The 25,012-nt window shown below is 39.9% G+C and overlaps 2 protein-coding genes across 3 annotated transcripts in view; one reads left to right on the top strand and one right to left on the bottom strand.

Annotated features, from left to right (window-relative positions):
* The first annotated feature begins 7,200 nt into the window (after nt 1–7,200).
* Nucleotides 7,201–25,012, top strand: part of LOC110826943 (kelch-like protein 10) — a 33,295-nt gene continuing 15,483 nt past the window's right edge. The window contains exons 1-3 of one of the 2 annotated variants that reach the window (XM_087357823.1): nt 7,201–7,569; nt 7,731–8,013; nt 20,246–20,346. In XM_087357823.1, the coding sequence (XP_087213949.1) occupies nt 7,959–8,013; nt 20,246–20,346 (156 nt within the window). In that variant the 5' untranslated portion in view covers nt 7,201–7,569; nt 7,731–7,958. The remainder of the gene's footprint in view (nt 7,570–7,730; nt 8,014–20,245; nt 20,347–25,012) is intronic. The other variant, XM_087357822.1, reaches the window with a different exon arrangement.
* On the bottom strand, nt 14,904–17,758 carry LOC110826948 (uncharacterized). Its single transcript, XM_022058100.2, has 3 exons — nt 17,654–17,758; nt 16,611–16,711; nt 14,904–15,301 (listed from the first exon to the last, which is right to left on the bottom strand). Exons 2-3 carry the CDS (start codon nt 16,626–16,628, stop codon nt 14,912–14,914), a joined length of 408 nt encoding a protein of 135 aa, XP_021913792.1. The 5' UTR covers nt 16,629–16,711; nt 17,654–17,758; the 3' UTR covers nt 14,904–14,911.

The raw sequence follows: 25,012 nt of genomic DNA, 5'->3' as shown, positions 1-25,012 counted from the left end.
ACGATCAGCGCATTTCTTTTGTTTGGGCGTGCAGACAGCATTATACTATCGCACAAGAGACTCGCTCCTAACCTTTCCCTTGAAAATTCCAAGCTAGCGGAGCTGGCGGACGGGCCTAGTCTGTGTACCTGAGGTGGCACGGTCAGTGCATTTCTTTTGTTTGGGCGTGCAGACAGCATTATACTATCTCAAAGAGACTCGCTCCTAGCCTTTCCCTTGAAAATTCCAAGCTAGCGGAGCTGGCGGACGGGCCTAGTCTGTGTACCTGAGGTGGCACGATCAGCGCATTTCTTTTGTTTGGGCGTGCAGACAGCATTATACTATCGCACAAGAGACTCGCTCCTAGCCTTTCCCTTGAAAATTCCAAGCTAGCGGAGCTGGCGGACGGGCCTAGTCTGTGTACCTGAGGTGGCACGGTCAGTGCATTTCTTTTGTTTGGGCGTGCAGACAGCATTATACTATCTCAAAGAGACTCGCTCCTAGCCTTTCCCTTGAAAATTCCAAGCTAGCGGAGCTGGCGGACGGGCCTAGTCTGTGTACCTGAGGTGGCACGATCAGCGCATTTCTTTTGTTTGGGCGTTCAGACGGCATTATACTATCGCACAAGAGACTCGCTCCTAGCCTTCCCCTTGAAAATTCCAATCTAGCGGAGCTGGCGGACGGGCCTAGTCTGTGTACCTGAGGTGGCACGATCAGCGCATTTCTTTTGTTTGGGCGTGCAGACAGCATTATACTATCGCACAAGAGACTCGCTCCTAGCCTTTCCCTTGAAAATTCCAAGCTAGCGGAGCTGGCGGACGGGCCTAGTCTGTGTACCTGAGGTGGCACGGTCAGTGCATTTCTTTTGTTTGGGCGTGCAGACAGCATTATACTATCTCAAAGAGACTCGCTCCTAGCCTTTCCCTTGAAAATTCCAAGCTAGCGGAGCTGGCGGACGGGCCTAGTCTGTGTACCTGAGGTGGCACGATCAGCGCATTTCTTTTGTTTGGGCGTGCAGACAGCATTATACTATCGCACAAGAGACTCGCTCCTAGCCTTTCCCTTGAAAATTCCAAGCTAGCGGAGCTGGCGGACGGGCCTAGTCTGTGTACCTGAGGTGGCACGGTCAGTGCATTTCTTTTGTTTGGGCGTGCAGACAGCATTATACTATCTCAAAGAGACTCGCTCCTAGCCTTTCCCTTGAAAATTCCAAGCTAGCGGAGCTGGCGGACGGGCCTAGTCTGTGTACCTGAGGTGGCACGGTCAGTGCATTTCTTTTGTTTGGGCGTTCAGACAGCATTATACTATCTCAAAGAGACTCGCTCCTAGCCTTTCCCTTGAAAATTCCAAGCTAGCGGAGCTGGCGGACGGGCCTAGTCTGTGTACCTGAGGTGGCACGGTCAGTGCATTTCTTTTGTTTGGGCGTGCAGACAGCATTATACTATCTCACAAGAGACTCGCTCCTAGCCTTCCCCTTGAAAATTCCACCGGCCAAGAACTATTGCGTCGACTATAATACAATCCATATTTCTTTTTTGATTTCGTCCATAGTTCACCCAGCAACACGTAACTTCAGTCTACGGTCTTCTTAACTTTCCTGTCAAATCAATATCCACATTCTGCCACACTTTACGTGTGCAGTTTTCTAACATTATCATCGAAAGGCTTGTTAACTGACGCATAAAGACGCTGTGAAATTGACTTCAGGAATTAATACCAGATCAGTTTATATCTCCATAGGGGTTTTTCAAATACCCGAGGAAATTATCCACACAAGGAGATGGTCAACTGTACAGCAGGTACCTCGGTCAAAGTTCGGGAATTAACGGGCTACTCAACTTACGCCTCTAACCAGGACTCTTCAACTACACGTGCATATTCGATATACGAATGGAGTAACGTGAATCGGCTCTTAGACTGAGGAGAATGTTTCAAATATTTCAGGACATTATTTTTTAATCTGGGAGAGTAAAATCACGGCGCGTGAAATGCAAGAAAAAGTTCAGAAATGTTCTTGTGTAACATTTGTTATAACACCACGGACATAATGTACTTTCGCTGTACTGAATAACCTCTCAAGTTCATTATCACTGCGGGGATTTTAAAGAAAAAGAAGTCATTATGCGAGGCAGAAAATAGGAAAAAGTGGAATATGGCCTGGAGACAGAGAGAAAATTTATTAAATTAATTTATGTATCAAGTGTAATCTTCCTTGTAGTTACGAAACACTTTATTAATATGAATAAAACATAGTAATTTTTTAATTCCAAGTTGAAATAAAATCTTATTTACCTGATAAACTCATGTCGCATGAACGGATTTCGTGCCTAAGCAAATTTTAGTATCGCCCGCGACCAAGAGTCAGTACAGTGACTGGCTACGAACAGGACGACCGGGGTTCGACCCCCGACGGGAGCAGATAATTTTTTTTCCTGTATCATCTGCATCCAGACCGGCTCTGAGGCCCACCCATCCTCCTCTACAATGGGTACCGGGGTCCTTTCCCGCAGGCTGGGTTTAAGAATGAGTAGGAGCTACACGACCTCTCCCCCCAAGCGCCTATTTGGCGTGTAGGGGGATATATTTACTTCCTCCTCAGTTTTGTTGTGTCCAGAATCATGATGTTTTTGATACGTTCGGATTACAAGTGTTTTTTACAAATGGCATTACTGGTTGTGTTAGACTGTGTTCGAAATTAAGCTTAAAACTGCCTCAGATTTAAGTGGTAACGGTGTGTCAGTAACATTCCGTGCCTCTTCTGCACGAAATTATTCACAAAAGGGTTCATTTGAAGCTACAAATTTCCGTAATAACTCATTCAAGTTCTATGATAAAGGTTTGGAGCTGTAAATTGAAAACCTCCTAGCGTCGTTGCGATTAATAATGTTAGTCAGCTGAGTAAACGCGTTCGGAAATGAAAAACGGAGTTTCAGAAGGGCGCAGTTATTTTCAGCGTGCCGATACTGATCGAGAGCTGTCCTATCCAAGAAGGTACTAGTACGAGCTGTATTTTCATGCATGAACAATAAAATGAACTCGTGACCTTGGGCTGATTTCTTTGGAAATACAGAGCCTGGTCTGACGTCACCCTAACCACTAGAATTTCTGAATGAAAAGCTCAGTTCCCACACAGAGATCACAACACGTCAGTATTAAAAAGGTCATTTTGTGTGCTGATTATGTAAGAAGTAATAACACTTCAGGAAAATACTCTCAAGTCAACTGAGCGTCGGTTTTTCTCAAAAGTCCTTAATATTAAGAGCTGTAAAAGTCCGTCTTGTTTTTTTCTGGAGCTTATCGTGACTAATTCGGCCCGGAAACTGGTGTTCTGGTTTCAAAAACCTTTCATTTTGCTTTATAGAAGGTTATTTTACGTTTTATTTATGTAGTTTTAAAGGCAGGATGTCTGCGTCAGGACAGTCTGAGTAATATGCAAGAAGATTACTTTACTTTATTCTATGAAGATTTTACACCGGAACCCTAGCGGCATTCCACGACACTCCCAGCACATCGCACGTCCACTGTACACGTGTTCCGATGTTCCACTCTGATGTCAACTGAAGTAATATCCGTTACTTGGTAGCGTTGTCTAACCTCTTCGTTTTAAGTCCAATGCGCCAAGACGCCATGTTTACGACATACCCCCGATGTGTTGTCGGACAGTAACACGTCCGTAGCTGTGTAGAAGTCAATTTGGCTATAATTAAGCGTCATTTGCGTGTTCTTCTTTGTTGCAAATTTTATTTAACTAGCTAGACGTGTCGATACTGTTCTGTTCTAATTGTTGCGTAACTCTGAAACGTGCCAGATAATCGGATGATGTGTAAATGAGTCGACAGGGAGCAGCACAAGTCGAGAGTGTTAGAAACTGTGAAGGGGAACGGACACACTCTGGTGCCACAGAACGAAAAGCGTGACTCATCTGTTTCTGACGGACGCCGTACTGTGCAGAAACAGCGCTCTCTTTGGTGCGTTATAGCACCTCACGGTTTTGAAATGGTGGAGGAGGTTCGTACGTAAGAAAGTCAGACGAAATGAAACCGCGTCCTTGTCACTCACTTGTTTACAATTGTTCTCACAGTGTTCACCAGAGCCCGCCATTTACCACACACAAACCGAGCTGGTTGTATTACGTAAATAGCCGCTCTGAAATCAGAAACACATTTTCGTATTCTCTGTCAAGCGACTATTTATTTTAAGGTTTCCGCCTTAAATTTTATATACATTTCTAATGTCTCATGTATATGACGCACGTCTTGCGTGCCTAATCCTTGTTCAAATGAGCTCCTGAAGAAAGTGTGATGTTTCAGATCGTGACATTTTCTCCTCTCTCTGTCTAGGACTGAACAACACGCTCGTGGTTGGACTGTTGTGCTTGTGATTGCCTGCAAGGAAGGAGCCCTGAGCTCCGTAGGTCGAGAGATCGATACAGCCCCCGACTCGCGTGGCCAGGGAACCCGTCTCTACAATTTCCAGGTCTTCGGTTCGAGATCCAGAGCCTCGTCGATCTCCCTAGGCGCTGGCCTTCTGGAAACTTCCGAGAAACGACGATGTATGTAACCAAATTTTTCTTTTTAACTTTCCCGTAGGAAAAATAACAATTCTTTTAATCCCTTTGCGTGGGTGTGAAAAGTGACGACTTACTTTGAAGCAAATGACAGTTATTTGTATTTCTTCTTTTATTATTTTCATCCTTTCAAGAATATTCTCACTATTTCTTCTAAAATGCTTGTTTAATTATTTACTTATTCGTTCATTTCCTTTAATATGCTTCTCTCCTTCGTTTGTTTACCATTCGCCCAGCAAATACGAGCGGATATAACGCTTTTACGCCAAGGGTGAACAACTTACTGTCCGCGGGGGCCGCATACGAGGTGCGATCGAAAGGTTTCCAGACTGCGCGTATAAAAACACGTACACTTATCTCAGGTATTAAATTCATCCATCACCCTCGAAGTAGTTCCCCTGGGAGTGAACACAACGATCCCAGCGCCGCTGCCAAGCCTGGAAGCATCCCTGGAAATCTTTCTTTGTCAGCCTGTCAAGCACCATCTGCGATTCTGCCTGAATCTCTTCTATCGTCTCAAATATCCTTCCCTTTAGCTGAATTTTCATCTTTGGGAAGAGGAAGAAGTCACACGGAGCTTAGAAAGGAAGTTGGGGTCGGTTCTTGCAAGATCTTTGAGCTCCTGACAAACGAGAAGTCGATTCTGCTTCTGGTCCTCAGACAGGATGCGTCGCATGTGGAGTTCTTCCTTTAGAATCAGCTGACAGGTCCCATAGCCTATCCCAACAATGTCGCACAAGTCGTTGATGGTACGACGTCGATCTTCGTGAATGGCCTGCCGAATATTCGTAACATTTTCGGGCGTTGTGCTCGAAGATGGTCGTCCAGAACGCTCGTCATCATCGACAGAGGTTCGGCCATTTTTAAAACGTGAATGCCACACAAAAGTTTGTGCACGACCCATTGCGGACTCCCCAAATGCTTGCTTTAGCATTTCATAGGTTTCCGTAGCCGTTTTGGCGAGTCTTTGGCAAGAGATTCAGGCAGAGTCGCAGATGGTGCTTGGCAGGCTGACAAAGAAAGATTTCCAGGGATGCTTCCAGGCTTGGCAGCGGCGCTGGGATCGTTGTGTTCACTCCCAGGGGAACTACTTCGAGGGTGATGGATGAATTTAATACCTGAGATAAATGTACGGGTTTTTATAGGCGCAGTCTTGAAACTTTCTGATCGCACCTCGTATGACCCACAGCATATCATCATGTATCTTTAACGTATCGTTACGTAGCCTAAAACAGGGTCATTATGAAGGCACCGCAAATCAGGGGGACTGCCTCTAAAGTCTGTTTAATTGTATGGTTTTCATCAGTACTTTCTTTTATTAGTGTGTTCATTGTTTGGTAAGGCCGTGCTGTCAACAGCCCCCCGAGTGTTTCTTAAGACAGCGGTCAGTTACCCCAAATGATTATGCGATTGCAAGTGACAGTCGGTAATTATTATGAATTATTCTATGTGAGTCACCTACTTTTCCGGGTAAATGTTGTCATGTACGCATCAGGACACGTGTAAGCTCAAAATTGTTTCGAAAACTCAGTTACGATATCCTTTTCAAGCATCAGTCAGCGCACATGAATGACGTATTTATGTTGTGTTTAACGCAGAATTGTAAGGTTTCGTGTCGACGTCAGCACGTGTCATGGTTTTTCCAGCTGAAATATTGACGCGATTGCTTTGCAATAGAATTCGGGCAGTTCCTGACATAAATGTTATTTTATGTAAGTTTATGCGGGGTTTCCAATAGAACTTGGTTTTCCTACCTATGAGCAAAGAAAGATGTTCTAAATTCAATAGAAACACCTTTATAATGCCTTTAATAATAAGCGTAAAGTGGTCTCCAAATGTGGAATCTTTCGATGGAAATGTACAGACGAATAAATTGGTATTTTCGTGAAGGGAAAATGTTATTGTCCTTTTTTTTGAGTAAATTTAATGATGCTTTTAAACAACCCAACATTACTAAAAGTAAAAAAAATATATCAGTGACCTGAGAATGTAAAAATATGTGCCTTTAAGAAGAATAATTGATGAGATGATAATGTTGCGTCATATTGTGATGATTATAATTGCTTAATTTTAACCGTCTAATCACAATAAAATATTTTATTAAATATTAAAATATTAAAATATTATTACTACAATTAACATTTAATATTTTAATATATAATATATTTTATATATTTTAAATATTAAATGTTAATTGTAATAATAATATTTTAATATTTATTAAAATATTTTAATGTGATTAGACGGTTAAAATTAAACAAGAATGATTGAGTTACAACAGAATTTAATTTCTGTCAGACCGCAGTGCTTGTCATTGAGCTATTTTTATTGCTCAGAGCAGTCTGACCCTGTCAGATCACCTTCGACATAAATATTACTGACTTCATATCAAGACTTACATTTATATGTGTATGTGTTTATGTCGCAACAGAATGTCCATAACTTAACTTTGTGCTCTTGGGATAATTTTGAAACGAAAAATTCAAATAAACGTGGGTCTGATTCTAAACAGTTTGTCAAAAAAACGCACCGCCAGTGTTTGTGAAATTAGTTCACTAAGCTGCTCACGTGGCGCACGTAGACAAGACACAGACAGGGCAGTCAGTACTTGCGAAGGCCGCTCGACATCTCAGCGCTACTTGCGTTTTAGTACGAAGAGCCGCCATTGATGTAGATAGATGTTCCTCTGGTAAGCAGGGAAGAAGTGTGAGTGTAGCAAGATGGCGCACCTCCTCATTTTGGTAGGCGTGTGCATTTCTGAATCAACAGTTTCCAGACCGTTGGATTTGTTCGAGGTAGTCCAGTTGCTTGGCCAGCTACATCACAAGATATTTCGCCTTTGAACTACTTTCTCTGCGGTCACATGAGATTTCTGGTGTACGCCATCACGTCAAACAGCAGGGCTGAGGTGGACTCCGGTGCTAACGTCATAAATGATTATGACTCTGTGCAAAGGACTGTTACTTCAATTACACGAAGGGCTTAACTGTACATCGATTATCAACGTGGCCATTTCGAGTCACGTAAGTAACATGAGTAATTGAAAATAATTCCAAGAGAATGTCAATGGGTGCCAGTTCCTTCCTTGAATTTTACATCAGGAGCATCAGTTTTCCTAAACTTATTTCTGTATTTGTCTTCGCTGAACTGGCCTTGGTAATAACAAATGCCACATTCATTTTAGGCGTGGTAGGAGCTATGCAGTAGCCGTCGTCTTTGGCCTCAGACTTAATGGGGTGGTAGACGATGTTTATATTCACGAAGAGACGCAGACATTCGAGAAGGCCTGGTCTATCTGCCCATCAATTGTCGTCTGATCTTCCTGCAGTCAGTTGAGTTTCAATTCCGATTTTTAGTCCTTGGAAGTGACGGCTAAGGATGCTGTTGCCAACGTGTGCTTACTTCACGAGTAATGGCTATTTCATGGAAACTAAGGTGTTCGAAAATTATTTCCAACAGTTCTGTGGGTAAGTGTTATTAGCACATTTTTGGAAACTGTTGAGCACTTTGTGCCACATTAGTGGTGAGAAACTCCTTAAATCCCTTCGACATTGTGTGTCCGTCCTTTGACGTCCTGTTTTGATTTCTCTTAATATTTCTTTTTCTTACCTAAGATGAAATGTGCTGTATCTTCCCATTATTATTTGTATGAGTCTGTATTAGTGAATTATTACTATTTTCATTAATTAACTAGTCTTTAAACTGCTAAAATTCGCTTTACACATCAGAAAATTTCCTGTACATAAACCATTGCACATTGCTCTCTCGCAACTCGACCGTTGAACATTTGAAATTTTAATTAATTTATTCAAATAAAATTACAAATTTTAAGCTCATCATTATGTAGTTTTCTCCATTCCCCATCGTCTTTTCTACTAGGCCCAAGTATCCTCGTCAGCACCCTGTTCTCAAACACCTGCAATCTGTGTTCCTCCCTCTGAGTGAGAGACCATGTTTCGCACCCATACAAAACAACAGGCAAGATTATTGTTTTGTATACTTTAATTTTCAGGTTCTTAGAAATCAGACGGGAAGACAAAATATTTCGAACTGAGAAGTAGCAAGCATTTCCAGAATTTAATCTCCTCCTAACTTCCTCATGAGTGTCATTTTGATTTGTTACTGTTGTTCCCAGATATTTGAACTTTGTAACACTTTCAAAGGATTTATTAGCTACCCTAAGATAATTTTGCCCACCTGTCTTCTGATGACGAGATACTAACATGTACTTAGTTTTTTCTGAATTTACTTCTAGCCCCACCTTTCTACTAGCCTCTAGTAAAACTTCTGCGTTCCTTTTATTGTATTCATATCATCACCCAATAAATGAACATCATCAAGGAAAGACAATGAACAAAGGACAAATATTCCGAGTATAAATTCTTCTCAACCACGAATACATGTAAGGTGACTCAATGGAGAAAACACCAATGTTTCGAGAACCATCTTCATCCCTGTCCTCAGGGTGCTGTTGATCAATTACCGACCCATACCATATAGACACTCAGAACGTTTTTAAATTAAATAAAATAAAATAAGCAGGCTACCAGTTCTGAATCCCCATTTAAAATGAAAACATGGGCCTATTCTTTCATTATACTTGTTTCCTGTATCGTCAGGATGGAATGAAAATTTTGCAGTGTTGACACACTTTTGTCCTTAAGATTGAGTTTGGCTAAACTTTCTTCGTTGTTGGTGCATTAAGGTACAACAAAATGTTTTACTCTTCTGTGTTCCTGTCTACCTACATTCTGATACTCTATTCCACGTCTAAGAGTGGTAATGCTGTGAATGAATGCTGGTGTGGAGTAGTTTTCATATTCTGAAAGCCAAAGAAGCAGACAATTTTTTACGTGACTCCAGTTTAGTTTTAATCGTACCAAATTTGTGTTTATATGATCTGATTTTTGTACAATTGATTACAAATTAAAGGTTATATTCGCTGCAACAGTGACAGGCCATGTTGGGCCTTGCTGGTGTTAGGTCCGAAATGCTGGGCCTTGCCAAGCCTTGTAGGACTTTGCTGGGCCAAACTGAGCTTTGTTTAGTCTTCCTGGACCCTGCTTGGGGCCCGCCAGGATCTGATGGAAGGATCATCAATCTTGGTAGCTGTAAAACAATTTTCACTCTTGAGTATTTGAAAGCATTGCAAATGCCAAATTCACATCCATACATACAAGCATTCATACATGCATATTTATTACATTCCAATGATCCATAAGTCAAGTCAGATGACAGCTTGATGTGTAATAAGTCCTAATAATAAATAATACAATGCGTGAAAATAAGAATAATTCAAATAATTATAAAACATGCCACATAAAATAAGCAAAGTGTTCATATAAGGTCGTAATATGTTCCAAATAAATCCACCTGGTACATGGATAAATGTATTGTATATAAAGACAAAACCTTATGAATAATATGAATTATTTGCTAACATTAACAATTCATTAGCAGGATAAAGGGAGTTTGTAATGAAGTATCCTTTAATGTTACTTTAAATTGTGCCCTCTCATTTACAAAACATGTGAGACTAGATGCTTGCTACTTCTCAGTCTTACGTCTGATTTCTAAGAACCTGAAAATTGTAGTGTACAAAACAATAATTTTACCTGTTGTTTTGTATGGGTGCAAAACATGGTCTCTCACTCTGAGGGAGGAACATAGATTGCAGGTGTTTGAGAATAGGGTGTTGAGGAGGATATTTGGGCCTAGGAGAGAAGACGATGGGGTCTGGAGAAAACTACATAATGACGAACTTAAAAATCTGTACTCCTCCCCCAATATTGTCAGGGTGATTAAGTCGAGAAGAATGAGATGGACGGGGCATGTAGCGCGCATGGATGGGACAAGATGTTTGCACCGGGTACTGTTGGGAAACCTGAGGGGAAGAGACCTCTGGGGAGACCTAGACGTAGATGGGAGGATAATGTCAGGCCGGATCTATGGGAGATTAAAGTTGAAGGAGACTGGATTTTGTTGGCCCAGGACAGGGTCCGGTGGAGGGCTTTGGTTGGTTCGGTGATGAACCTTCGAGTTCGGTAAGCCATCTAGTTGGTTGGGTCCACTATTTGGGAAGCCTGAGGGGAAGAGACTGCTGGGGGGACCTACACGTAGATGGGAGGATAATCTCAGGCAGGATCTGTGGGAGATAGGAGTTGAAGGAGACTGGATTTTGTTGGCCCAGGACAGGGTCCGGTGGAGGTCTTTGGTTAATTCGGTGATGAACCTTCGGGTTCCGTAAGCCATCTGGTTGGTTGGGTCCACTATTTGGGAAGCCTCAGGGGAAGAGACCTCTGGGGAGACCTAGATGTAGATGGGAGGATAATCTCAGGCGGGATCTATGGGAGATAGGAGTTGAAGGAGATTTTGTTGGCCCAGGACAGGGTACGGCGGAAGGCTGGTTAATTCGGTGATGAACCTTCGTGTTCGGTAAGCGTTAGTGAGACTAGATGGTAGACTCTTGAAAGGTTTGTTGCCAGGATGATGACCAATGTGCTTCAAAAGAATGCTGGAAAAATTCATATTTGCAGTTTGAATGTAATTAGAAGTCGCTTGAGTTGCAACTACCAATCAGGTACTACAACCTGACAATTGCACAGCACTAACAATGCCAGCCTGAACCAGTTGGAATCGCCTCACATTCTCATAACATTTTCATGTCGAAACTATCTTAATATTATCATCCATCTTCAGCCTGGTCTTCCAAGGAGTCATTTTACAACAGACATTCTGTATGCATTCCCTGTTCCACCATCCAACTTACATGCCCAGCCTCCTTGCATTCGTTATTCTAAAAATACAAAGAGACCTGCATAACCAGAGAAGTTGTTTGTTATGCGTATAATATCTTAAACTGGTTTCTTAATTTGTTCTTCTCAAAAACGAATATATTCCCCAGAATTTTGTTTACAAACAATTGTAATATCGGACATTTCTTTGGATAATAATGCACCGTAATTTAAGAGCAACAAATACATAAACCTTACTCTGCTATTTGTTCTTCTGTGGATAAATTTCATTGATACCGTTTCAGAAATCAAAGTTTCAGAATGTATCAAATATCAAGTTCATGAGTATCAAGCAACACTGTAAAAATTATCATTGATGCTGCATAGTCTGAGCTGCTGAAAGTGTCATTGTACGAACAACAAATACTTCTTCTTCTTCTATGGCTCTCCAGTCCGTATACCACTTAATGGTACCTGCACCTTGTCCTGGTGGTGGGGCTTGAGTACCTCAGTGACCCCAAGAGCTACTGGTAGGGCCTCCCTAGCCAGACTGGTCGAGGGGGAGAGATCAGACTAAGACAGGTACCCTGGTCCTCCAGGTTGGGGGTTGGTCGCAAGGCCAACAACCTTGCACCGTAAAAAGGAAGATGTTTCGAAACCTCGATCAAAATCTCAGGACAGATGGACCTAACAGAGTACCGAATGGAAGAGGAGAATTGAGGGGGCCGTGGACAACAAATACACAAGCGACTAAATATGAGCATAAAATCAATTAGCTCAGTTCATGACCTTCACCAATGCCTGGCAAGGGTTTCAATTGTCCACGTTCACATTTGTTCAGACCCTCTTTGTCGACAGGAGCCGACCAGTTGTTCAATGGTGTTACAAGGCCTTGAATTTGGGAGGCCATTCCAAATTGCTGACAATGGCGTTTTCTGTGAAAGATACAAAGCAACTGTAGTTAATGGTTGTTAACCTCATGCTTAGCAACAAACCATATGTGTAAGAAATATAATTAAAATTTCTTGGAAATACGCGACGGTTGATTTCATTCTGCATGTGACCTAGGACAGGTGAAGTAAGAAAAGAATGCAGTAAATTACACAGCAGAAAGCTTTATAATTTGTATTGTTCGAATGATATTAGAGTAATACAAACAATGATAAAATTGGTGGGGCGTATATAATGTAAAGAGGCAAACAAAGGAAACCATAAAACATTATTTGGTCTGAAAATTTCGTAGGTGCTCACTAATGAGAGCTGAACCATATATGAAAGGGTAGTATTAAATGTGTTAAAATAAACAGTTCAGTTCTTAAAAGAGTCTGTCCCAGAACAAAATGTACCCATTACTGGAGTATTTTAACTCTCCTATGACAAATGAAAAAGCAATGGTTATTCTCATGTCTATGTATAAGCACCTCAACTTCTTGACATGGTGTGCACTCAGGCGTGTAAAATCTAATTTATTGATACGAGGCTCGTCCACAAAGTAAGTTTCCCTGGGGCCGTTTACAGAAACAAAACACAATTTCATGGAAATATTTATTGCAACAGATACAGCAAGTGTCCAGCTATTTTTCAACATATTCGCCACCGGAATTGAGACATTTGTCATACCGTGGGACCAACTTTTGAATACCTGTGTCGTAGAAGTCTGCCGCCTGGGATTGGAACCACTGTGTGACAACCATCTCCGCCTCTCTGTCATTCTCAAAACGCTGACGCTGACCGGACAGGAATTTCTTGAGGTGTAGGAAAAGATGGAAATCACTGGGAGCGAGGTCCGGGCTGTAGGGTGAATGATCAAACACCTCCCAGCTGAACTCCTGCAGGAGACTTGCTGTCCGTCGAGCCGTGTGCGGCCTAGCGTTATCACTGACCGCACTTCACAGTCGGCGGGAGCTGGAATAAGAACCTCCATCTTCAACAGCTGCAACGATGCTACTGTGAGAACGCGGGAAGTGCCGTTAGTGCATGCGCCATGCTACGTCATTGCTCTATCACATACGCACAGTCGCTTCGTGCAATATAAGGTTTGCTAGCTGTGGGACGAGTGGGAAACTTACTTTGTGGACGCGCCTTGTACTTAAAATATGTTTCACAAACAAATCATCTTGACAGGAATGACTAGCATTTTGTTTTAAGGGGCTGTCTTTTCGGTTGCAGCGCCGTATAGTCTGGTAGAACTGGCGACGGAAGCAGCAAGGACCTCTGAAATGTTGGTAAACTTCTACCAGACTGCAAGGCGCAACAACTCAGAAGACAGCCGTCTTTGGACACACCGCCATGAAAACCTCAAATCCTAATTTTACTTTAATTTATCACATAACCACAAGTAATACTCTCTCACAAGGTGGACAAAACATGGAATCTATAGGACTGTATACAGAAAAACTAACCACCTGTTAAGATCTGTATGTTTGGGTGTGGCAGGTGGAGATATTCTCTCCCTGCGTTCACCACGGGTGCCTTTGCATGCAGTGTGGGCATCTGTAGGAGCTGCTGCCAGTTCTGGGCGAGTATCCTGCATGTAACCTTGTGCTTGAGTACACACCGGCTGCTTGATGTTTTTACGTTCATATTCTTTGTCTCTGTAATAAGGCTGGTCCAGAAGCTCATTGATTCCATGCCGGTTGAGGATTTTGCATTCCTCTTCCATGTCCTGAAGTCCAGGCATCTTGTCACGAGGTTTTATAATACTGTCCCTGCATTCAATATGAGTTCCTTTGTCTGCAGTATAGTCATCTCTGGGAGCTGCTACCAGTTTCTGGGAAGTACCCTGGGTGTTACCCTCTGTCGGGCCACACACCGGCTGCTTGATGTCTTTATGTTCATGTTCCTTGTCTTCATAATCATGCTGGTCTACACGCTCTTTCACTCCCTGCTGACTGAGGACTTTAAGTTGATCTTCCTTGTCTTTAGAACGAATTTGACCCTCAAGCTCATGAATTCTGTCACGAAGTTTTATAATATCATTATTTTATTACCACTTTTTGTACTCAAGCTCATCATGTGTGTAACGAAGATTCATAATATCGTTCTCATACAGCTTCACATCTTGTGCAACAACTCTCAGTTTTTTTATCTCTTTCTCTTTAGCGTACAGATCTGCACGTAAACGTTTGATCTCCATTTCTTGAACATCAATTGTGAACAGCCGTTCATACAGCGCAGCACTGAGATTGTACACTTTCTTCTGAACAGGACTCATTGCGACAAAAGCACTAGGATCCATTTTGGCTCTTTCTATCAGCTGTTTCAAATCAGCCGCGCTCTTTAAGAGGTCTTCAAAAGTCAGGAAAAGACCATCTTTCTCCGCCCTTTCGACTTCCCTCTGCAAAACAAGTAACTTAATCTCCTCAGATGTAGTTTTGAGGTCATGGTGTTTCTTCACAAGGTCGTCTAATTCCGCTCTCAAATTTTCATTTGTAAGCATCATGCGTCTGTTATCTTCTTCCATTTCTCTCCCCTTTTGCCTGTTAGTTCCAAATTCGTACTGTAATGCTTCCATGTACAATAACTTTCTTTCGTATTGGTCCAGTGCCCCATCCTTCCTGTTTATCTCATTTTGCTGTTCTGCTACCTTTGCCTTTAAAGATTCAATTTCTGCCTCCATTTCTTCCACCTTTTATACAGCATTCTTTCTGTCCTGTCCTGTAACTGTGCCTTCTGGCTTGTGTCTGACATTAAGGACTGCCTTCACGACATGAATGGATCTTAAATCTTCTTCGTTCTGCCATGGAAGACAATCCTGAGTTAAGAGTTCTTGGTCTTTATGAGGAATCTGAGCCCTTAACAATCTATTCTCTGACTGGAATTCTTGGATTCTGTTTTCAAGTGTTTCAAACTCTGACTTGTGCTCCTCCTCATTGAGGGTTATGAGTTTCAAATCTTCTTTGGCCCTAAGAAGGTCTTCCTGTATAGCTTGGATGGATCTTAAGTACTCTTCCTGACAATGCAGTATACTCTGTTGTGCCATTTCTTCTCGTAATTCTACTACATTCTTTTGTCGCTGTATCTGCAAAACAAATAATGTTATATAAAGAACATATTAAACTGAGAAAAATTTCTGACACTAAATTGAGTGATAAAGAAAACAATACAAACAGCCAATGTTTCTCTAACAAGTAATAGAATAATTAAACAAATAGCAACAAAAGTCTCATATGAATTACAAAATAATCATTTAGCATGACATAGGGTATTTGGTTAGAGTTTGGATTCATTTAGAGGCAAGAGAATAAAAATGATGCTCACAACCTCTTTTACTCATTTTGAGAAGAACATTTCTTCAAGGTCTCAGACAATAAACAAATTTCATCTTCACAAGCTGACAATAGCACTGACTGACTTTTATAAAAATCCGAAGGTTCTTTAACATGACCATGCCACTGAAACTCATCTTAAGCCTGATGAATGGGCTGTTCTTCACAATAACAACAGAATAGTTTGGGTGTGTGGAGACATGAGCGACCAGGTAAGCGCCTTCAGAAAGCGAGGGGATTGGATGATTACAGATGTCTGCAAAGTTTATAAGAAAAAGTGTCAGAGACACAGAAATACACAGGCCCATGAGATTTATTTTGCTCACACTAGAACATGAAGAACATAAAAAATGGCAAAGTCCCTGTTCTTAAGTGCACCATGAAGGCCCATATGAGGCTGAAACCCAAGCTCCATACACACATTCTTAACATTAGTGGTAGACGTAGGAGATTTGTCAACATTATCCTTGGTCCACCGAGGATTTTGTTGTTACCCACACACATTCGAATATTCTTGATGTGATCTGACCTGACCAAATATCAGTACATTCAACTAATGTTCTTTGTAACACCAAGATTGGAGGAATGTAATATGTAGAAGAAATAAAGAAATCTGGTTGAAAACTGGTTACTGGACCATGCAAAAGAGCTGCAAGTATTTATTCACAAATTTATAGCAATGTTTCTGAAAGTATGGTACGTGAAATTATTTCGAGGGTATGCGACAGAAAATTAATTATTAAACATTTTTCCAGACTTCCATCTCCTAACAGATGAACCTCTTAATGTCAAAAACTTTAATAAGTTCGTAAGATTCTGTACATTTTTTACCTTATGTCATAGCTGTTTCTTAGTTCATACAATGCAATGATAAAATTGAGACAGCAGGTTCAGTGAACAATGAAAGTGGTGCACAAAGGTTTAATGTTTCTCAAAGTGTTGTATGAATATATCTACATAAATGTTGCAAACTGCATGTTGACATGCCATTTGGATTAAATGAGTTAACTGTTTGAAGTGGTTGCTCTCATAATAAGGAAGAATGAAAGAAAGGAAACTCACCTCAGATGCCCTTCTCATCTTCCTGAACAGTGGTGAGCTTTTCGAAGTATTTGAGAGTGTCTTTACTCATAAAACTTGAGTATGCTTAGATTCCACAACACCTGAAGCAGTAGAAAAGAATGCATTATGGATCATATTGCTTCAACTTGAAACTGTACTATACAGAAATTGTGTTTTAAAATGAGAAATACATGTTTAGTAAGGATATGAATAATTATCTCTTTGAGGAGGGAACACAAAGCAAGGTGTCTGAAAGTATTTGGGGCTAATTTTTTATTGCACATAATTTTTCACTTTAGCAAAATCACCAAGACTATTGAACAATGTAAAATAATTCCCTGATAATTTGTATCGCTATCTGCTATGTGGAATTTTTATGTGAATATTGTTCTGACAATTTTTGTATTTTTATTGCTATTGCAATAAAATTACCAAGAGTTCTGGACAATGGAAAAATTTATAACTTCTGGTTATTAATTTTAAGTGGAATTTGTAAGATAAATGTTAAAATAGCATTTTATTTTGTATTAAAATTATCTGAGGTATTGATAATTCTTAAAAATTCCACACAGATATAAATATAATTTCTCAACGTTGAGATCTCTTTTGGCTCAATTGCTGTCAAACAATCTTTCCTTCATCATGGCCCAACCTTCTCACACAATATTAGTAATAAATATTATCCTTCTACATCAGAAACGTGAAGTTACGGGAGAAAATGTATATATTGTATCTTAAATAATATCTTGTATAGTGACAGGCTACGGACTGGACGACCGGGGTTCCATCCCCGACGGGGGCAGAGGATTTTTCCTCTAGCCTGTGTCCAGACCGGGCCTGGGGCTCAGCCAGCCTCCTATCCAATGGGTACCGGGGTCTTTTCCCGAGGGTAAAGCGCGGCCGGGGCGTGATTCTGACCACTCACCCCCATCTAGTGCCGAGGTCAAGAATGAGTAGGAGCTGTACTACTCTCCCCCCAGCGCCTACATGGCGAATATTGGTACAGCTTTACTTTTTTTATCTTAAAGGGCAAAAATACTTACTATTGGCGTTTGAATTCTTGATGGTAGCCTTGTTTTATATAAATAAAATTCAGTTTTAGATCACTAAGAAAAGTCTTCAACCTCACTTCACAACAAACAACTTCCGAATTGTTTGGAAGTAACATTGATTGGTTTTGTAACAATTAGACTGATTACGTAATGAAGCGCCCTCCAATCCTAAAAACTAACTTATTATTTGGCAGCAACATGCTATCATACGTCTTGGGATACACTCAGTCTGTCCAATCAGGGACGGTTTTGAGCGAGATGTCACATTTGCTCAAGGCAAAATTGACTTTTTAATATTTTTAGTTCTCTAAATAGCAGGTGACAAGCCTGCTGCTTCCGAAAAATTTCTACTTATTCCTAACTTGTCTGCTGGAGAAATGGCTTACGAAACATATCGTTCATCCTCCAAGGTTTATTTACATGCCGTGAATCTACATGGGACCGCCGGCTTTTCTTCCCCTCCAAAGAATGTCATGTTACGGATTTTATCACCCTTAAAAAGTCCGTCGACCTCGGCCGGGTTTGAACCCGCAAACCTTGAATCCAGTGGCAAGCAAGAGCGTCACGTTTACATTTGACAACTTTTGCAACTCGCTGTATGTAAGTTGGTGTCATGGTTGTTGGTAGGTTGGTATTATAGGTTGGTTGGTTTCTTGTGTTTATTCGTAATAGATCAGAATATCGTGATTAACCTCATTTGTAACTAAATACTTTTATACGTACGGAATCCAAAAGCTGCATTGTTTCTTTGTTAGAAATAAACATTTTAGATCTGTAATTACATATAACTGGCCCTGTTTTATGCCTATGTCAAGCTGAGTTTGATACAGGCTGTTTGAAACACTTTTGTGACCATACAAGGGGTTTCACCTGATGTGGAATATAAGTGAAGTGCGTATTTTCTTGATTTGTGTTCTTAGTAAAATGAAACGTTTGTCTTGGAATTTATTCTTTTGGTTGGTTTGTATTATGCTAAGAACAACACCACCCCTGCAGACCCAGAGAAGGCTGTTTCCTGGGGGTTTATTTACCTTAATTTCTAGTATCAAAAAGTAATAGTTGTGTATAGTATTCTCAGTGAAAGGTCTGGAAATCCTTTAAGTACCTTAAACATAGTTCTCAACCACTTGAAGACCTTGGGCCATATTTACCCTTTCTTATCAGCTCACTAGCTACAAGTTTGTATAGAATATGTCAGTTGGGGGTTTATTAAAATTGGTACTGGATTACTATTGCAAGAAGTTTCACTTATTATTAAAAAAAACGTTCATTATCAGCATCCATTAGTGAGATAGTTGGCACTACTTTTGCAAAAGTAACCTTTCATTGTCACGTTTGGTGTATATTGCAATTCACTTACATTCCTCGGTATGTTAATCTGTGAAGTACATCCTAATTCATGGTCTGATATTTTCATTAACCTGTGTTGTTGTACTGATATTTTGGCCGTTATTGTACTCGTCTTAAAATTCTACCAGTTTTGTGATTGAAGTCATTGTTTGAATTTCAACAAGGAAGTAAATGTTAAAGACCACATTGTAAAATACACTGTGTGTACGTCTTCCTTTTTGTGATGTGAGACGATATGCAGGTCATTTTGTATTACAGTTGGATGATGTTGAAACTCCAATGCATTTTACATGTCTTTAATTCACAAATTTAAGTAAAACTGGTGAGATAGGCAGAAGTCTTTAGATAGATATTTTTGTTTGAATTATTACAACGAGTAGATGACAGCATGATTAAAAATTGAAGAAATGTAAATATATATACATGTAAATTAATTTATATTGCTTTGTTGTTGTTATCTATGATCATTATTCATAGATGGCAGGTCATCGTAATCAGTAGCAGCAATCACAAAATTTTGAATTTTGCTTTTCCCTAACAAAGCTTAAGAACTTTTGACAGTAACTTGGTCGACACGTCTTTAACGTTATAAATAATACAGAGTTTTGGTATTCTTTAAGAACTTTTGGTGATCAATTTGTTCAAGGTATGTAATTAATAGGTTAAAAGGATAGGTTAGGGTTGTTTCCAGCAACAGAAGAACAGTGTCCTCCAAAGAGAGGTTGCGCATTGCGTTTGAGTTCAAACTGGGTGCTGCGCTTCTGATGAGTTTTAGTTTGAGTAGTGATTATCCTGTCTGGAATGTGTAATGTACAAAAATGAATGTTGGGTCCAGTTTCCGGCATTGACACCTTCCTCTATATTGGAATGTATACTCAGTATTTTTCCTATTATATTAGTGTTGGGCTGTATTAAGTGGGAAAATTAATATTTGTTCTTTGTGTGTAAGTTTATGCAAATGGACACAAAATCCTGCCCTTTTGCAAAGATCCTTCTGCTATAGGCGTAATGTTTGTTGAAGAGGTTGTCGCACTGTTGTGTATTAGTTACATTTGCTCCAAGAACACCAGCATTGAAGTGACAGATTTTACTGACTCTCAAGAGGGTTTTGACGTGTTGTATTCAGATGAGTTGGGCGTGATGAGAGAACTGGAGGGTAGGGTGGTAATACTGCAATTCGTTGATGTCTGAAAGGATAGCTGCCATATTAACAAAGTTGGTGTAATGTTTCAGGTGGTTGCTCACATGTGGATAGTGGTACATGCCCCAAGTCAAGATGCAATGTGGACTTTTCGAGCCTCAAAGCACCATCACCCAAGGGTCCAGCAATGCAGGTAATGGATGGTGTGGATTTATAACTGCCAGAAGTAAGGATAGTTCTTGAAACATTTTAGTTGATGTGTCAGGTTCTGGAAAGCACTGGAAATCATCCGAATTTGATCCAAAACTATTCACCAGCAGTGATATCTCATGGACTTGATTGTTTGCGTCTTACCAATTTGAACAGGATGTACCATGGGAAATTTGTGTAGGGTGATCTGTTTTGCAGACACTTCCATGCATCTCGTTATTATGAAGACACGTTTAATGCTGCGTTCAAAGTATTTGTATGCATTTCAGTTTTGGGAGGAATCACAACTAAAAATTGAAAAAGATGTTCCTGTTAGCTTTGCATATCTGTTGATATTTTATTCAGTGATTGTACCCTAAATTTCTTTTTGCTGGCTTTGAACCACTGTTGAATAGTTTGTTTGTGAAGTCAAAGTTATCTTACAACATTGTCTAAAAGTGCAGAAAATGAACTGGCTGGTACGTAGTATGATTTTAATTGCAATTGCTGGGAGGAAGGCTTAAATTGAGACTTGAAAATTTGATGGTACTGGGTATTTATTTGGTATGGTGCTGCTGATTTGAAGAAGTCTTGGTTCTCTATTCATACAGAAGGCTGTTATGAAGGTTTGCTAATGCTTAGCCTTTAGATTGGCATGTGTTCGTAACAAAAATCTGTTTTATTTTTAAAACTCAAATTGCATATCTGTTGACTGCACTCATCTTAAGAATTGTTTGTGGTTGGACTTGGTGTGATGGAAGAACATGAGTTACAGTTTATTGAAAGCAAAGTGTTAATGAAAATGCGTAAACCCAGAACATATTAATCACATAAGGAGAACTGTTGCATTGTGCGAATTATTTTGTCCTGCTTGTGTATCAAGGTAATGGGCGTTAGAGTCACGTGAACATACATCTTGGATAAAAGAAAGTAGAAATAAGCACAGAGATTTAATGAGAAAATGCTGTATACTGTATTTGAAAGCTGCTGCTTGATAGGTCGAAAATAATGTTAATTTTCAAGTGATGAAGTCAAAAATCAGAATGGTGTATGGATATTCCATGATGAACTTCAGTATTTACAGTGTTGAAATTTACATTTCTGTGTTTTATTTAGGTTTCTTGTTTATTTAAATATAATCTCATTTTGCTAGAGAAACTGAGGAAGACCATAAAGAAACCTATTGAATTATGTGAGGTTAAGTACACTGTACATATTCAAATGCTAACATTTTTGCAGCGAACCCCCACTTCAGGATTTGGTTTACACATTTGAAAAGTGTCACCTCACTACTGCAAGCGTATGTACAATTTAAAGAGAGGGATGAGCCAGGTTCAGGGGCAAATCCATTGTCGTTAGTAGCTCTGTAAATTTGTGTCTCGTGGCGTTCTGTGCTGGCCTCATACCACGAGACTGAGTTGAAAGATATTAATGTTACATTTACTGTCAAGATTATCTATGACTAATTCGATATCTTTTTGCCAGATATTATTAATGTGATCAGTTGAAGGGAGATGAAATGGGCTGGGCATATAGCAGGAATGGTGTAAATGGAATGCACACAGAATTCTAGTCTGAGACCCAAAGATAGTTGTTAAGACAGAACTGAATGGATAGTAAGTAAGTGTAATACGAGTGTGTGGGGTGGGTTTAAATGACCCTGTCCAGAGACAAGTGGCAGACGCATGCGAACTTGTAATTATTCATTCTGTGTTGCCTCCAATTACCGTTAACTTATATGAATTTGAGATCATCATGTTTGGTTTTCTTCATCGTTAAAGGTAAAATAAATGGCTAGTTGAAATGGGAGCAGACAGGCACAAGGTTAATTGTTGAAGCCATGAAAATGGAAGAGTCTGCATTTCGCAGGAAGGGCAGTCAAGAAGCAGATATTGAGTTCGGTATTCAAGGCTAGCAGTTCTAGTTAAGATAAATATTTACAATACCGCGTGTTTAATTGGCAGTTGTGCAGATGCCCTTGGATAAATCATTCCTTACTTAACCCACAACCTTGGCCAGAATTAATTTTGTCTCCATTGATTTAATAAACCTTTCAAATCCTGTCTTTTGAGGTCCTGTAATATCGGGCTCAAGTGATTTTGCAAACTTATCCCAGTCTTCACTTCTGTATTTTCTAACTATAGGGCTAAGTATCTTGCAGTGACGGCGTTCATAAGAGCTGCAGCATCCCCTATATTTTTTCAACAATTGAGAAATTTATTTCTTGTGTTTATATAATTTGTGACACTATATTTCCTCTATATCATTATTTTAATATTGCCCCTTACGTGTCATTATGCACTAATCAGCTGAACTGACAGTAAGTCTGAGGGCCAGGAGTGCGAAGGAGAACGGGGCTAACTTCCAGCTGCAATGATTTCAGCGTGGTGGATTGAGGGGTAGTCCACTGTTACAGCGCGTATCGGGGCTGCAAGGTTCGCAACGGGCTCAGTATACAAGCTTGCCAGGTACCACGTCTTTTAGACGAGTTTCTTTATCGCAATCTGTTTCGTGGTTATTGCTATTGAGTGTTCAATAATTTTCTGTGCCGACTATTTTTTGTTTTGATAATGAAAATGATCAAAGGAAGTGCATCATTGTTACAGAAAATTCCTTTTTCTAAATTGTTCTTTGTGTGAAAAGAGTGATGTAAAACTCATGGCCGCCCTCTCCCGGACTTAGAAATAGTTAAAACATCCTCGAGAACGTATGTTTTTTCTCCTGATGAAAATTAATTTTCATTTATTTATGTTGTTATATGTTGAAAAACTATTCTGAGTTCTCCCACTTGCGCAGCACTACCACTGCTCAGACTCACGAGCCGCCACTGGCTGCTTGTAATAATTTAGTTAGCAAATACATTCTGTAAGCTTGTTTCTTTTCGTCAGTGATTTCTTTTAGATAGTCTTTAAATGTTCATAAACATTTTTTCTCGTTTGTTGGTTTATTACAGAGATTTTCAGAAGCAGCGTAAAGTGTCGTTTGATTTACGCTTATCCAATCCTCTTCGATATTTCCAGTGGCTGCTTTCAGTTTATTCATTAATCTATTCTTATGTAAAGTTCTTGCACTTTCTTCTTCGAACAGATGGAGTTTTAGATGTTTATGTTCCTTATGAATTTGCCTTGTTTGTTTGTACTTCCGATGATTTAGAATGTGTCGACAGAATTTAAATCTACTTACAACCAAAACAGAAACAATCCTTTTCAGGACTCGAACCCAGGACAGTTTATTAGTGTTGAAGCTGTTGTTTCTGTAATCTCCTCTTCGAAGCAAAAAAATTGGCAGTGGAACCACGGTTCCGGAGAATCTGACGTAAATACGTCTCTGTATTTAAATTATGTTTAGGCAATAAATACAATGAAAGGAAGGGGTTTAAAACACTTGACCAAAACCCCCTGGGGGGGGGGGGGGTTGGTCAAGTTTTTAAAATCTTGAGTAAGAAACTAAACTACAACCCCCCCCCCCCCCAAAGGGGGGTTAAAACACTTGACCAACCACTTGGTCAAGTTTCCTAGGTAACAACAATGCCGAGTAAACACATAGGTAACCATTGTTGTCAATTTGTGATACGGATCTTACACATTTTCGTTCCATGTTTTCGTTACACGTTTTCCTTTCACTTTTTTGCCGAATGACCCTTCTGTATAGACGTATTTACGTCAAAAGTAATGGTACTTATAAACCACGCCTGCAAAAATATTGACTGAGCATGCCATAAGGCTCTTTTTCATTTCTTAGACATGCAATATAAAATGTAATGCACCTGATTGTTACGTCATTTGTTTACTCGGCATTGTTGTGTTACATTATTGCCGTCAACAATCGGGTTTCTCTATTGTGGAAAGAACTGAACTGTGAATCGCTTGTAGAAGAAGTGTGTCGTAGACCAGTTACTTTTGTGTTGTTAAAAGACTTTCAGAATAACCCAAGAACATTTCTTATACGATTCAAGGGATTTGTGATACTGTCCTCAACTCTCCCCATTTTGCTTTTGATTCAATTGTTCTTTCTTTCCGGTGGACATCCAATTCTTTTCCTCTTGAACAAAGGAAGAGGTAAGTTCGTTCATGTTTTATTATTACTTTGAGAGTGAGCAGTGCGCTGAGACATAGTCCTTCAGCCAGGTGCGTCATCGCTGCAAATGACGTATGTAAATCTTTGGACGTATTTAGCATAAACATCGTCTCCTTCGAGGGCACATTCTCAATATAGGAAATGATGTAGATAGGTTTTCTTGATAGATTATCTAGCTTGGATATTATTTCCTTGTGATTCTTAAGCGTTTTACATTACTATAAGTGTTTCCCTAGGTGGATCATTTGCTTTTATTTATATTCATTTATTTTGACGTAAATATGTCTATGAGGAAGGGTCATTCGGCAAAAAAGTGCTACGAAAAAGTGTTACGAAAAAGTGTCACGAAAATGTGTTACGAAAAAGTGTAACTTCATTGTTATGTTACCTATGAAACGTCAAACTTCATTGCTATGTTACCTGGGAAACGAAAAAGTGTAACTTCATTGTTGTGTTGCCTAGGAAATGTCATCTGTTTATCAACAAATAAACAACAGTGGTTACCTATAAAACATTTCATTACATTACCTTACCTTACCTTACAATACATTACATTACATTCAGCTACCACAGACCCATTTTAAGCGTAACTA

Source organism: Zootermopsis nevadensis, unplaced genomic scaffold (assembly GCF_977971745.1).
Source record: "Zootermopsis nevadensis isolate Lab colony 2312 unplaced genomic scaffold, Znev_1.0 Znev_ptg000028l, whole genome shotgun sequence".
Lineage (NCBI taxonomy): Eukaryota > Metazoa > Arthropoda > Insecta > Blattodea > Termopsidae > Zootermopsis > Zootermopsis nevadensis.
Note: the sequence above shows the minus strand (reverse complement) of the source record. Positions and strands in the feature narration are given on the sequence as shown.